Genomic DNA, 13,961 nt, shown 5'->3' on the forward strand with positions numbered 1-13,961 from the left:
TTTCTCTCAGCTTTGTCAAAGATCAGATGGCTGTAGATGTGTGGTATTAACAAATGAATATTTTAAAACCATATTTCCTATTTGTTTTTGTTTCTAAGTATTTGACTCAATGGAACCATGAAAAAGGGGAGCACTTTTTTCTGAAAGGGACAAGTTACCGTTTGATTTTTGACATTTTGCCTTTCAGTGAGAAAAAATATGTTAGTCTATACTGAGTAATACTCTTAAGAGTTACATGATGTTATAACTTTAATTTAGTCACAGAATATGAATAATTTATAGAAAGAAAAGTGAACAAAATATTTTATTCATTGTATCACTCTAAAATATGTTATTTTATAACAAAGAAAAATGATTGTTACCTTCTGGACAGAAGAGAAAATGGAGTAAAATATTTGAAGCATTGAACATACAAAAACATTATTATAAATATCAATATTTATGGGCTACTGTGAAGGCAGTTGTAAAAAAAAACTTCCAAGAAAAAGTTTGAAACAGACAAACATTTGAAAATATCTTAACAATTTAAATCATTGAAAATTCAAGTGTTTTTTCCCTTCTAAATGTTTACTTTATAGGGTAGCAAATGCAACATAAACAGGTATTCATGAGCATAATACATTTTACACACTCCCAATAGTCATAGAGACTCTTGCACTATTTTTCTGTAGGCATTCCTATTGTCTGTCTACTGCTATCAAGTGTAGGGTTAGAAGGCATTTTAACAAATGGATGACTGATTTAAAAACAACAACGACAACAACAACCAAAGACATCTGTCATTAAGACAGGCCTCTGATAGTGGATGCTTGTTATTAAGAATCCAAAAGATTTTCTTAATGTTCTGTCCCATAATTTTTGTTGTCATGGTCTGTGTTCCACACTGCCCTATGGCAATGTTATTCTTGCATTCCAATGCATTTTCTTAATTCGGCTGCAGTTTTTTCCAGTTGTTGAATGTTCCATTGCCACTGTCGTCTATTTGCCTGAAGCTTGTTCACCTGACAATGCAAACGCTTAAGAATTGCGTCGTATCTCTTATGTTGTACCTATTGAAAGAAGAGCACACATCAACAGGGCTTGTGAAGTATAAATAGTAAACAGCCATAAATAATATTTTGACTGCTCTAAAGAGGAAAGCACTTAATTAGAAACTATACACTATAAATAATTATGATAAAATAAACAGTAATTGTATAACTATTTATTCAACACTTATTACATGTTAGATACTGTGCTGAGAGCTTTCTGCATATAATTAAATTCTTATAACACCATATGATACGGGTATTATTATCCTCATTTTTGTGTGAAGAAACCAAAGATAAAAGAGTTCAAGTAATTTGACCAAAGTTTCATAGCTAGCAGGTGATAGAGTTTGGGAGTTGAGCTGAAGTGAAGTATCCATAATGGAATGTCTTCTTGTTAAGAGCGTTACCAGTGTTAAACTAAATTTGTCCTGGGGGACTCTACTTTGAGTCCCTATGTGAGGAACCACAACCTAACAGTATTTAAACTAACTGAAAGCCTAACTAGGAGTACATTTTTGTAACAATAGCTGAGACTCAGTCCACCACAGCAGCCAGCTTTGGTCAATCACAGGTGGTCCGCTGACCACACCATATTCAAATAAAACAGACATTGAGCTGTAACCAATCAAACTCTTTCTGCACCTCATTTCCATTTCCTGTCCATAAATGTTGCCTGCCCACTTTGTGAAGTGGAGCTCTCTGAACCTCTGCTGGTTCTGAGGGCTGCTGGTTCTCTCATCATTCTTCTATTAAGCTCTGTTAAATTTAATTTTATTAAATTTAAATTTGTCTAAAGTTTTAAATTTATCAAATTTATTTAAAGTTTTTCTTTTAACATCAGTTAAGAAAAATGGTTCCATTTCCCATTTCCTGTATCCAGTGATTCACTGAAACATAGATCATTCGGTCTAAAAGATCCAGGAGATCATGTAGTCCATTTCCTTGCTATTAAATAAACCATCATTTATGCTGAGCCAGGCGAGGATACACTGGAAGGCAATGAAGCACAGTGGAAAGTGCTTCATTGGTCTTGGTGTTGGGCCACAAGAACACTCAATCTTTTTAAAAAACAGTTTTATGGAAATATAATTCACATACCATATAATTCATCCTTTAAAGTGTACAACTCAATGGCTTTTAGTATATTCACAGAGTTGTACAACTGTTACCGACCACAGGTTCTTGGGCTCTCATGTAATAGAAATTGACATGAGGCTGAGCAAGTTTCCCAAACAAGGCTTTTATTGGGGGCTTATGTTTGAACACAATGGAGACAGTGCAGGAGCAAGAGTTAGCTGGCTGGCTTTCCAAGGGCAGGTCTTTGTGGTGTTTTTAGGAAAGGTGACAGGAATGTGCATGGGGTATGGGAGTATCATTACAGTGCATGGTGGAGCGCAGAGTGTGCAGGCACAGTGAGAAATCATGCTAGCATGTACATTGCATGATCAAAATATGATGGATAAGCTCTTCCCTGGGTGAGGCTTTTAGTATTATAATGAGGCATGGGGTAAAGATCAGCCATTCTTCTGGTCTTGTGCACAGGCCTGCAATAAGGCTAACTCCCTTGAGTAAGGTTTACAGTGGGATGCTGCTTATCTCTGTTTCAAGAGGTATCTTGTGGTCAGCAGGGATGACCCCAATGGATGGGGTGGTGCAAGGTCTGGTAATGGGTGGGTATGGAAAAAATGTATTAGTAGGGGTGGGGGCCAAATCATGGTGAGGGCTAAATTCCATTTCTACTCTGTTTCACAACTATAATCACAATCAATTTTAAAACATGTTCATCAACTGGTACCCATCAGCAGTCATTCCCTATTGAGTTGGTTCCACTTTCTGGCTATTATAAATAATACTGCCATGAACACTTGTCTGCAAGATTTTGTGTGAATATATGTTTTCACTTCTCAGGTATACAGTGAGGAGTAGAATTACTGGGTCATATGGTAAGTCCATGTTTAACCATTTCAGGAACTGCCAAGCTCTTTTTCAAAACGACTGTATAATTTTACATTCCAGTGTAACTTTACACACCAGTAATGTGTGAAGGTTCCAATTTCTTCACATCCTTGAAAATACTTATTATCTATGTTTTTGGTTATGGCCATCGTTAAAATAAAAACTTCAGCCAAATTAAATTTAAAGAGTTTAATTGAGCAATGAATGATTCACAAATTGGGCACTCCCCAGAATCAGAGCAGATTCAGAGACTCCAGGGGTGTCTCGGGGTCAGAAGAAATGTATAGACAAAAAAAGTAAAGTGAGGTATAGGAATTGGAAGTGAGGTACAGAAACAGCAGGATTGGCTACAGCTCTGCGTTTGCCTTATTTGAACACAGTTTGAACACTCAGCAGTCTAGGAGTGGCTGAAGTATGGCCACTGGGATTGTCCAACACTCAGCTGTTGTTACAGACACATACTCGTAAGTTGGGTTTTCAATCTTGTCTAAGAAGTATGGAGTTCTTCTCAGGCCATATTTAGTTTGCTTTAACACCATGCTCATGGATGTGAAGTGGCATCTCATTATAGCAAAACATCTACTTTTAAATGGACTGATAAAATGATAGAATAATAGGGCTGGACAAGTTATCTATTCACAGGTAGTATGTGCAGTATTCCATTATATAAACATACCACAATTTATTTTTCCATTCTCCTTTCTAGGGATATTTGTGATGTTTCTATTTAGAGGCTTTTGTCAATAAAGCTACTATAAGAATTCATATACAAGTTTTACAAGTTTTTTAAGGCACTTTTTTTCATTTTTCTTGAGTAAACACCTAGGTGGAGAATTGTTTGTACAGTAGGTATATGCTAACTTTTTAGGAAACTCTCAAACTGTTTTTCCAAAGCAGCTGCACTATCTTATAATCTCCCCAGCAGTGCATGATCTTGACAGTTGTTTCATATCCTTAGCAACATTTGGTATTAATATTCATTGGAACTTTAATCATTCTAGGGGTAAAAACGTGTGAATAGTATCTCATTGTGGTTTTGATTTGTTTCCTTGGTGTTAAGGGTGTTATATATCTTTTCATGTGTTTATTGGTCATACTATGTCTTCCTCTGTTAAGTTCTGTTCAAATCTTTAGCCCATTTTTTAAAAAAATGACTGTATGACTTTATTATTGGCTGATAGGAATTCTTTCTTTATACGTCCTGGATACAAGTCCTTTGTGCATATACATGTGTTGCAAATATTTTTACTTTTGTGATTTTCTCTTTTCATTTTCTTTTGTTGTTGTTGTTGAAGTGGGGAGGTCTCACTTTGTTGCTGAGGCTGTACTGCAGTGGCATGATCACAGATCACTACAGCCTCGACCTCCTGGACTCAAGTGATCCTCCCACCTCAGCCTCCTGAGTAGCTAGGACCACAGGTGTGCGCCATCACACCTAATTTTTTATTTGTACAGACAAGATCTTACTGTATTACCCAGGCTGGTCTTCAACTCCTGGGCTCAAGACATTCTCCTGCCTCGGCCTCCCAAAGTGCTGGGATTATAGGCATGAGCCACTGTGCCCAGCCCTTTTCATTTTCTTAATGGTGTCTTTCAAAGAGTAAAAGTTTCAAAGTTTGAGGTCTAACATATCAATATTTTTCACTTATGGTTAGCGAAGTTTGTGTACCAAGAAATCTTTGCTAACCCACCATAATTAAGATATCCTCCTATAGTTTCTTCTGGAAGGTTTAGAGTTTTAACTTTCACATTGAGATCTACGATCCATTTCAGATGAATTTTTGTGTTTGTTGTGAGGTGGAGATACAGGTTCATTGTTTCCTCACCGATATCCAGTTGTTTCAGCACCACTTGTTGATAAGACTTTCCTTTCTTCATTGAATTGCCTTGAAAACTTTGTCAAATTGACAAAATAGGATTAATTTCTGAACTCCATTCTGTTCCATTGGTCTATTTATTCTTTTACCAATACTACAGTTACTTGATAAGTATAGCTTTTTAATAAATCTTAACATCAGGTAGATTAGGTCCTACAAATTTATTCTTCTTTTATAAGGTTGTTTTGGCTACTAGATCCTTTGCATTTTCACGTAAATTTTAAAATTAGCTTATCAATTCCTGGAAAAAATACTTAGTGGGATTTTTATAGAACAATGTTGAACCTATACATCATTCAAAGGGAAAGTTGACACTAATAATATTGTGTTTTCTAAACTATGAACATAGAATATCATTCCATTTATTTAGTATCTTTAATTTCTCAGCAATTTTTATTGTAGTTTTGCACATTTTTTCACAAAATTCATTAGCAAGTATTTTATGTCATTTAGTGTTAATGAATAAAGTTTTGTTTTATTCATTTTACTTCCTCGTTGTTTATTGCTACTATACAGAAACTACATAAACATGTAACTGATTTTTGTATTTTGACCTTTTATGCTATGAGCTTTCTAAATTCACTTACTGGTTCTATTAGTCTTTTCTATTCCTTAAGATTTTCTACATAAACAATTATGCTATCTGTGAATAATGACAGTTTTACTTTTTTCTTTCCAATCTTTATGCCTTGTATTTATTTTTTTCTTATAACATTGATTAGGACTTCCAGAATAATGATGCATAAAGGAGGTGATACCAGACATCTTTGCCTTGTTCCCAATCTTAGGGGAGAAAGCATCTAACATTTCACCAGTAAGTATGATATGTTGTTAGCTATAAGGTTGTTTTTTAAAAATAAATTCCCTTTATCAAGTTGACGAAGTTTCCTTCTATTCTTAATTTGCTAAGATGTTACTCTCAGAAAATTTGTTACCCTCTGAAAATTTGTTGAGAGTGTTGAATTTTGTCTAATGCTGTTTCTGAAACTATTAAGTTGGTTATATCTTTTTTACTTCTGTCATTTTGTCACTACAGTAAATTACATCATTTGATTTTTGAAAGTTGAACCAGCCTTGTATTCTTAGGATAATCCCGCTTGGTTGTAATGTACTAGACTTTTGCTATATTGCTAAACTTAATTTGCAAGTATTTTGTTAGAGACTTGCATCTATACTCATGAGGGACATTGGTCTATGATTTCTTTTCTGATAGGATTCCTGTTGATTTTTTTTCTTTTTGTATCAGGGTTATGTTCACCTCCTAAAATGAGTTGGGAGGAGTTTCCCCTTCTATTTTCTGAAATAGTCTGTTTAGATTGGGCATTATTTTTTCCTTAAATATATGATTAGAATTCACTAATGAAAATGTGTCCGTTGGAGTCTCATTTATGGGAAGAGTTTTTAATTATGAATTCAATTTCATTGATTCCTACCTCACACCATTCATAAAGCTTAATTTGAAATAGATCATAAGGTTAAACATGGATGCAATTTCCTCTTGTGTTATAGTATGTTTTTTTTTTTCCCCAAGGAATTTGTCTGTTTGTCTAATTGGCATAAAGTTTTTCATAATAGGCCTGCATCACCCTTTTAAGTCTACAGAACCTGGAGTAATGTCCCTACTAATCTCTCTCTTTTCTTGATCAGTATTGCTATGGGTTTCTCAATTTTATTACTCTTTTCAACTTTTGACTTTATTGATTTTTTTCTCGTTTTTCTATTTCATTGATTTCTGTTATTTATCATTTAATTCCTTCTATTCACTTTTTGCTGAATTTATTTTTCTAGTCTATGATGGTAGAAGCTTAGATAGTTGATTTCAAATCTTTTTCTCTTTTCTATTATAGGCATTAAAAACTTAATTTTCCTGTAAACACTGCTTTAGCTTCACCCCATAGTTTTCCATATGTTGTGTTTTCATTATCCTTCAATTTCAAATATATTCTAATTTTTCTCGTGATTTCTTCTTTGACTCATGGGTTATTTAGAAGTATAATGCTCAATTTCCAAAAGCTTATGTATTTTCTAGCTATCTCACTGTTATTGATTTCTAATGGAATTCTGCTGTGATAATAGAATTTCAACTTCGAAATATATAATCTAGTATATTGTGTGTCTTGGTGAATGTTTCATGTACACTTAAAGTGTAATCAGTAGTTGTTATGTGCAGCACTTTATAAATGTTAATTAAGTTAAGTTGATGGATAAGTTCTTCACATCTTCTATATGTTTACTGATATTCTGTATTGTACTATCAATTACTCAAAAAAGTTAAGATCTCTGATATGACTATAGATGTCTCTTTTTTTCCTTTGGTTCTGTTTGTTTTGCTCATGTATTTTGAAGCTCCATTATGTAAATATACATGGAGAATTGTTATTCCTTCTTGGTGAATTGACTGACCCTGTTTAACTTGGTTAGTAGTTCTTATCTTGAAATCTACTTGATATTAACACAGTTACACCAACTTTTTAAAGACTGGTGTATTCATAGTTTATCTTTTTCCTTTTTTTAACTTTCAAACTAAGTGTGGCTTTATATTAGAAGTGCATCTCTTGTGAAGAGGTTATGCTTGCCACTTGATTTTATTCAGTCTAATAATTTTCCCCCTTTTAATTGGAATGCTTAGTTCATTTACATTTAATGTAACTAATGATATTTTGGGGTTAAAATCTACCATCATAATGTTTGTCATCTATTAATCCCTTTTGTCCTTTTACTTTCTTCATTTTCTGTCTTCTTTTGGGTTGAGTATTTTTTGTTGTTCCATTTTATTTCTTCCTTTGTCCTTCTAGCTATGCCTATACCTTTATGTATTTTTTTAAGTTGCTCTAGGAATTTTAATATATTCTCTTAACTTATCACAATCTGTCTTCAATTAACATATCAGTACATGTAAAAATATAAGAACCTTACAACAAAAGGCTATTCTTGATATATATCTTACTCTACATCTTATAAAACCCAAAATCCATTATTGTTTTGTATTTAAAGTGTCAAATGACTTTTGAATTACTCAAAAGAAAAAAAGACTCATCTCTTTATGTATATATTTTCCATTTCTAGTCCTTCCCAGTATCATTTCCTTTCAGCTTTAAAAACTTCCTTTAGGCTGGGCATAGTGGCTCATGCCTTAATCCCAGCACTTTGGGAGGCTGAGGTGGGCAGACCACCTGAAGTCAGGAGTGCGAGACCAGCCTGGTCAGCATGGCGAAACCCCATCTCTACTAAAAATACAAAAAATTAGCAGGGCATGGTAGTGCATGCCTATAGTCCCAGATACTGGGGAGGCTGAGGCAGGAGAATTGCTGGAGCCCGGGAGGCAGAGGCTACAGTGAGCTGAGATTGTGCCACTGCACTCCAGTCTGGGCAGGGGCAAGACTCCAACTCTAAAAATAAAACAAAACAAAACTTTCTTTAGCATTTTTTATAGTGCAAGTCTATTGGAAACAAAGTCCACCAACTGTTGTTTATCAATACATTTTAAAAATTCAACTTATTTTTTCAGTATTAAGATTTCCATTTGGTTGTTTTATGTGATTAAAATCCTCTCTCTTTACCCACAATATCAATCATTATACACTTCCTTTAATTATAAAATGAAAAGGATTTTTGTATATCCACTATAAACATCCTGTAGAATGTGTAACATACTTACAGTTTTCTAGTCCTTGTCTAACAACTTCTGAGTCAACTGTTGCTATTTTTATTGGTTGATTCTACTTTTAGCTATGGATAATATTTTTCTTTTTCTTTCTTTTTTTTTTTTTTTTTTGAGATGGAGTTTCACTGTTGTTGCCCAGGCTGGAGTGCAATGGCACCATCTCAGCTCACTGCAACCTCCGCCTCCCAGGTTCAAGCAATTCTCCAGCCTCAGCCTCCTGAATAGCTGGGATTACAGGCGCCCACCACCACGCCCGGCTAATTTTTGTATTTTTAGTAGAGACGGGGTTTCAACACGTTGGCCAGGCTGGTCTCAAACTCCTGACCTCCAGTGATCTGCCCACCTTGGACTCCCAAAGTGCTGGGTTTACAGGCATGAGCCACCATGCCCGGCCAATATTTTTCTTTTTCCTCACATTGAGTAATGTTTTATTACTAACCATTGTGCACATGTTGAAAACTCTGAATTTTATTACTTTCCTCTGAAAAGTGTTTTGTTCTGTCAGTTAAATTACTGGTGGATCATCTTGAACTCGTGACACTTTGTTTTATACTTTAAGTTAGAGTATATCTATTTCAATTTTGTCCTTAGATCTAGGTCTTGCCTTTAGTCCAGCTTTGTTTTAGTTCTTAGTTATAGATGTGGTCTTTACTCCTAAAGTTTGGCAGTTGTGGGAATTGGGCAGCTGCTATAGTGGACAGATGTTGAAATCTCTACTCAGCTTATAAGCATTCTAATTGTTTCCCAGCTGTGCTCCTTGGAATTTTATCCCTCGTGTGTGCAGTTTAAGTTACAGCCAAGTTTTTGAGGTGACCTAATATACAAATTTGGGGCTTCCAATAAGGAAAAATTCAACATTTACTCATCCAACCTCATGAAGGAGTAAGAATCCATAAAACAGTATAAAATTATTTCAACTATAAGATATTATTACTATTAGTTGTGTTCATAGTTATTAAGAGAACGTATTATGTAACAGAAAGAGCACAGATTTTATCTCATGACCCAGTAATTCTACTTCTTGGTGCAAAGGGTTTGTTTATTATGTTTCCTACAACATTACTTTTAATATTGAAAAAACTGGAAACCACTTATATGTTCACCAGTTGTAGCATGGCTAAATAAATTAAGGTATGGCCAAACTGTGGGATATTTTGCAGCAGTTAAAAATAATTAGCAGGCCAATTTGCACCAATATGAAAAATCTACAAGACAGATTGTTGAATAAGTAAATTAGTTGCAAAATGATACATATAATACATTTACATAATATTCTTCCACCCACAGGGGTTTGTGTTTGTGTGTACCATTAATAAGCGGTGAGAGTAATGAGAGAGAACAACATGCTAGAAGGTGGTATAAAAGGAACTATAGCCTTTCTTCTAACATTTTAATCCTTTTTAAGGAGAATGTATTCCTAGAAACAAAAGCTATATTTAAAAAAGAAGTGGGAAAATAGAGTCCAACAGGTTTGGATTCATATCCTACTTTGTCATTTATCATTAGCTATATAACCTTGTGCAAGTTATTTAAATTTTCTAAAATTTTGTAAGACATGTTATTATGGGGAATTTAAATAGGATAGCCTATATAAAGTGCTTCAAAAATACCAGGCATTCAATAAATAATAACAGATTTAATAACATTGGACATTTCTTCTTATACTTTCTACAAAAGAGAATAATTAGTTGCTATCTTATCTTTGTATCTACCTGAATAATTCTTACTTTGCCTTCAGATCAGCTTTTTTCCCTTTGCTTCTCTGGGTTTTTCTTTTTCCTTTGTTGAGACAGGGTCTTGCTCTGTTGCCTAGGCTGGGGTGTAGTGACATGATCTCAGCTCATTGCAACCTCTTCCTCCCAGTCTCAAGCAATCCTCCCACCTCAGCCTCCTGCGTAGCTGGAAATACAGGCACACACCACTATGCCTAGCTAATTTTTGTATTTTTAGTACAGACAGTGTTTTGCGATGTTGTCCAGGCTGGTATCAAACTCTTGGGCTCAAGTGATCCACCCACCTTGGCCTCCCAAAGTGCTGGGATTACAGGTATGAGCCACCGTGCCCAGGCTCTGGGTTTTTCTCATAGGACTGGCTTTCTAGTTGTGTAATCATTTCTGTTGCTGACCTCAATAAATGAATACATTTGTTAATTATATAGCTGTGTATTACATCATACTAAATTAAACATGCTTTGTTCATCACCCTTAGCAGCTCTGAAAGTGTACACAATTTTCCCCTATTCTTTTAAATTTCAAACTCATGCTGTACAAAATTTAGGCAAGAGTAAGCCATCAATGCTTTACACAATGTCTGTTATCCCAAAGCATTGCTTGCAGCATTCATCATTTGCTAAAAACTTCTCAACTGCTCCAGTATCCTTTGTATGAAAACTCTTGGATTTGGAAATAACACTTTTTTTTTTTAACCTTGAACTAGAAACCACTGATTGTTGCTTAAATGTGTTATATTTGAAGCTTTGTGTTTGCATGCCTTGTATTTTGCTTCCCCAATTTTTTTTGTCAATGACTCATAGCTTATCTTTTTTCTCCACTCTATCTTTAGTTCCTTTCTTCCAAAATATATGAAGACAGACAATAGACATTGGGGGGGAAGGACATTTTGGGAATAAATATTTGAAAAAGCTTTTTTCATTCAGATATGGCCTAAAAATACTGAAAGCATTTATTTGACAGGAAAACATTGATATTCAAAAACCATTTTTTATTCTTATGAACCAAAAAATGTAAAAGTAAGATTAATACGAGAACTAAAATATGTAAAACACAATATTTAAAAGAATTAGAACAAAACAATGCTGTACTCCAGGCAAAAGATGATTCTTGAACTGTAACAAGGCCATGGCTAAAGATATTCAGAAGGGATAGAAAAAAGACTCCAAAAAAGAAATAATAAAAATCTTTTGGTATTTGAATTCATCTTCTTTAAAAACTGGTTGTTTTGAGAAGAAGGTTACTCATATTAATGATCAATTCTCATCATGGAATAAATAAAATTATTGACACAAATGCAACATTTTAGACAATGGTCTGACTATATTTGTCCTTCGGTTTCATAATTTGTTGTGGAGAATCTTTAAGTTCTTAAATTTTCATTTTTTAAACTGAATTGGGGACAACTTTTAAATGAATTAGAAGTAATAGAATTAAAATGAAAAAGTTCAAAAGAATCTTAACAGAGGTGTCCCTATTATGAAAACTTAAAAAGTTTATTAAATTTCATGACAAGAAGTTTTATGATGGAAACATCAAAAAACAGAAGTCTTAACCTCAGTAACATTTCCTCTAAATCTAACATTAGTGACCACTTACATCATCCTTTACCAATTTATACTACTGCTGGCAAGATGAAGTTGATACACTTCAGTTACCTATTCTTCCTGATAAGTAGAACTAAAAGCCCTGGACATTGTATATAAAACAAACATCAGAAGCTCCTGAAAGTTGGAGAGAAGAAGGCAAACTGTCTAGGGAACATCAAGACCCAAGTAATGTCATGGGCTTTCTTTTTTCCTCATATATCCCAGAGAGGATTCTGGAGAAGATAGCAATCTGGAAATGCCAAGAAGTACAGACAAAAAGCCCTAAGAAAAATTTGCTCCATCTAGTCAAAAGATAAGGAAAATAGCAGCTTAGTGAGACAGAAAACTTGTAGGCAGTAACTGTTTTACTAAAGTCAAACACCACAGAAAAAACTATGGCCCCTCCAACACTCATGCCAGCAACAGCTGGGTAGAAAGCCTAAACTTCTACCATTGCAAGGCTGTAATGAAGTGCCTAATCCCCCTGCTGGTGCACTCTCAGAGAAAGCTAACTAAAGAGCCAGGAGTTTTAACTGTGGAGTCAGGAGTTTTAATCCTCTCTAAGCAGCAAGAAACCATACACTGTGGTGTCGCTGGAGCCCATTTGAGGATCCTGGACTTCTCTGCCCATCAAGGTGTAATATTCTTCTCCTCCCTGATGTAATATCAAAAGAGGTCTAGTAGAGAGTCAGGACTTTCACCAGTACTCAGTAGTAACCAGGCCATGTCCTCGCAGTGTCACTGGAGGCCATGTTAGGAGTAGTAGCAAGGATTCCTTTTCCCTCCAACCCAGAATGATATCAGCAGAGGCCTACAGAATAGCCTTTCCCGCTTCCATGGGAAACAATGGAGTCAGTGGAGACTGGTAGCAGAATCTAGACCCCAGTGGCCACCTGGAAATAGTGAAGATCCAGAATCTTAAAGCATAATACCCAACATGTCCATGTTTCAATAAAAAATGGCTCGTAACACCAAAAAATAAGATCTCAAACTGAGCAAGAAACCACAACCAACATTCACCACACCAACATAACACAGAAGTTAAAATTATATGACAAGCATTTTAAAGCCTCTGTCATACAAATGCCTCAATAAACAATTACAAACATGCCTGGAAAAAATGTAAGAAATAGAAAGTCTGAGCAAAGGAATATAAGATATAAGAAAGACTCAAATGGAAATTTAAGAACTAAAAGCACAATAACCAAAGTGAAGAGTTCAGTGGAATTTAAGAGTGGATGGGAGAACAGAAAAACTAATCAGTGAACTGAAAAACAGAAAGCTAAAGTTACTCGATCTGAACAAAAGGGAGAAAACAGATTGAAAATAGAAATAAATAGAACCTCAGGGGCTTATGAGACTATAACAAAAGATGTCATATCTTTTGTTATGGAAGGAGAGGAGAAAGAAGGCACAGATTCAAGTAACTGATGGCTGAAAAATCCTAAATTTGGCAAAAGATATAAAACTACAGAATTGAGAAGCTGAGAGAACTCCAAACAGGATAAATGCAAAGAAATCCACGCAAAAACATGTCATAGTAAAACTTCTGAAAACAGAAAAATGTTTTTTCCCCAATCCTGCTCATTCTGCAGACAGAAAATCTTGAAGACACCAAGAAAGAAATACCTTACATATATAGGAAAACCAATTTGAATTACAGCAGATTTCGCACCAGAAATCACAGAGGCCAGAAGGAAGTGACATAACATTTTTCAACTGTGGAAAGAACTGTCAACCCAGAATTCTGTATCCAGCAAAAATAGCCTTTAGAAATGAAGGAGAAATCAAGACATTCTTCCATGAAAAAAATAAAAGAATGTGTCACCAGCAGAGCTACCCTAAAAGAATGATTTTAGAAGTTGTATACAAAAAGGAAATGAAAGAAGAAGAAATCATAGAATATCAGGAAGAAACAACATAATAAAGCAAAAATATGAGTAAATACAATAGAGAGATAAAGAGGTCATAGCTAAAAAGTACAAGATTATTTGTGAGGTGATGAAAATTTCTAAATTTAACTTTGGTGAACGTCGCACATATCTGATTATATAAGAGGTCTCTGAATTATATGCTTTAAATGGTAAATTGGACACAGATCTGTGCCAACTAGC

General features: G+C 34.7%; 1 protein-coding gene across 12 annotated transcripts in view; it reads right to left on the minus strand.

Moving 5' to 3' along the window:
- Positions 1-352: 352 nt before the first annotated feature.
- Positions 353-13,961, minus strand: part of CCDC122 (coiled-coil domain containing 122) — a 39,515-nt gene continuing 25,906 nt past the window's right edge. For 11 of the 12 annotated variants that reach the window (XM_021929590.1, XM_021929597.2, XM_021929593.1 and 8 more), the window contains one exon: positions 353-1,049. In XM_021929590.1, the coding sequence (XP_021785282.1) occupies positions 900-1,049 (150 nt within the window). In that variant the 3' untranslated portion in view covers positions 353-899. Of the gene's footprint in view, positions 1,050-4,678; positions 4,882-13,961 lie in introns of all 12 variants that reach the window. The other variant, XR_002518337.2, reaches the window with a different exon arrangement.

The sequence above is a fragment of the Papio anubis genome, chromosome 15 (genome assembly GCF_008728515.1).
Source record: "Papio anubis isolate 15944 chromosome 15, Panubis1.0, whole genome shotgun sequence".
NCBI lineage: Eukaryota > Metazoa > Chordata > Mammalia > Primates > Cercopithecidae > Papio > Papio anubis.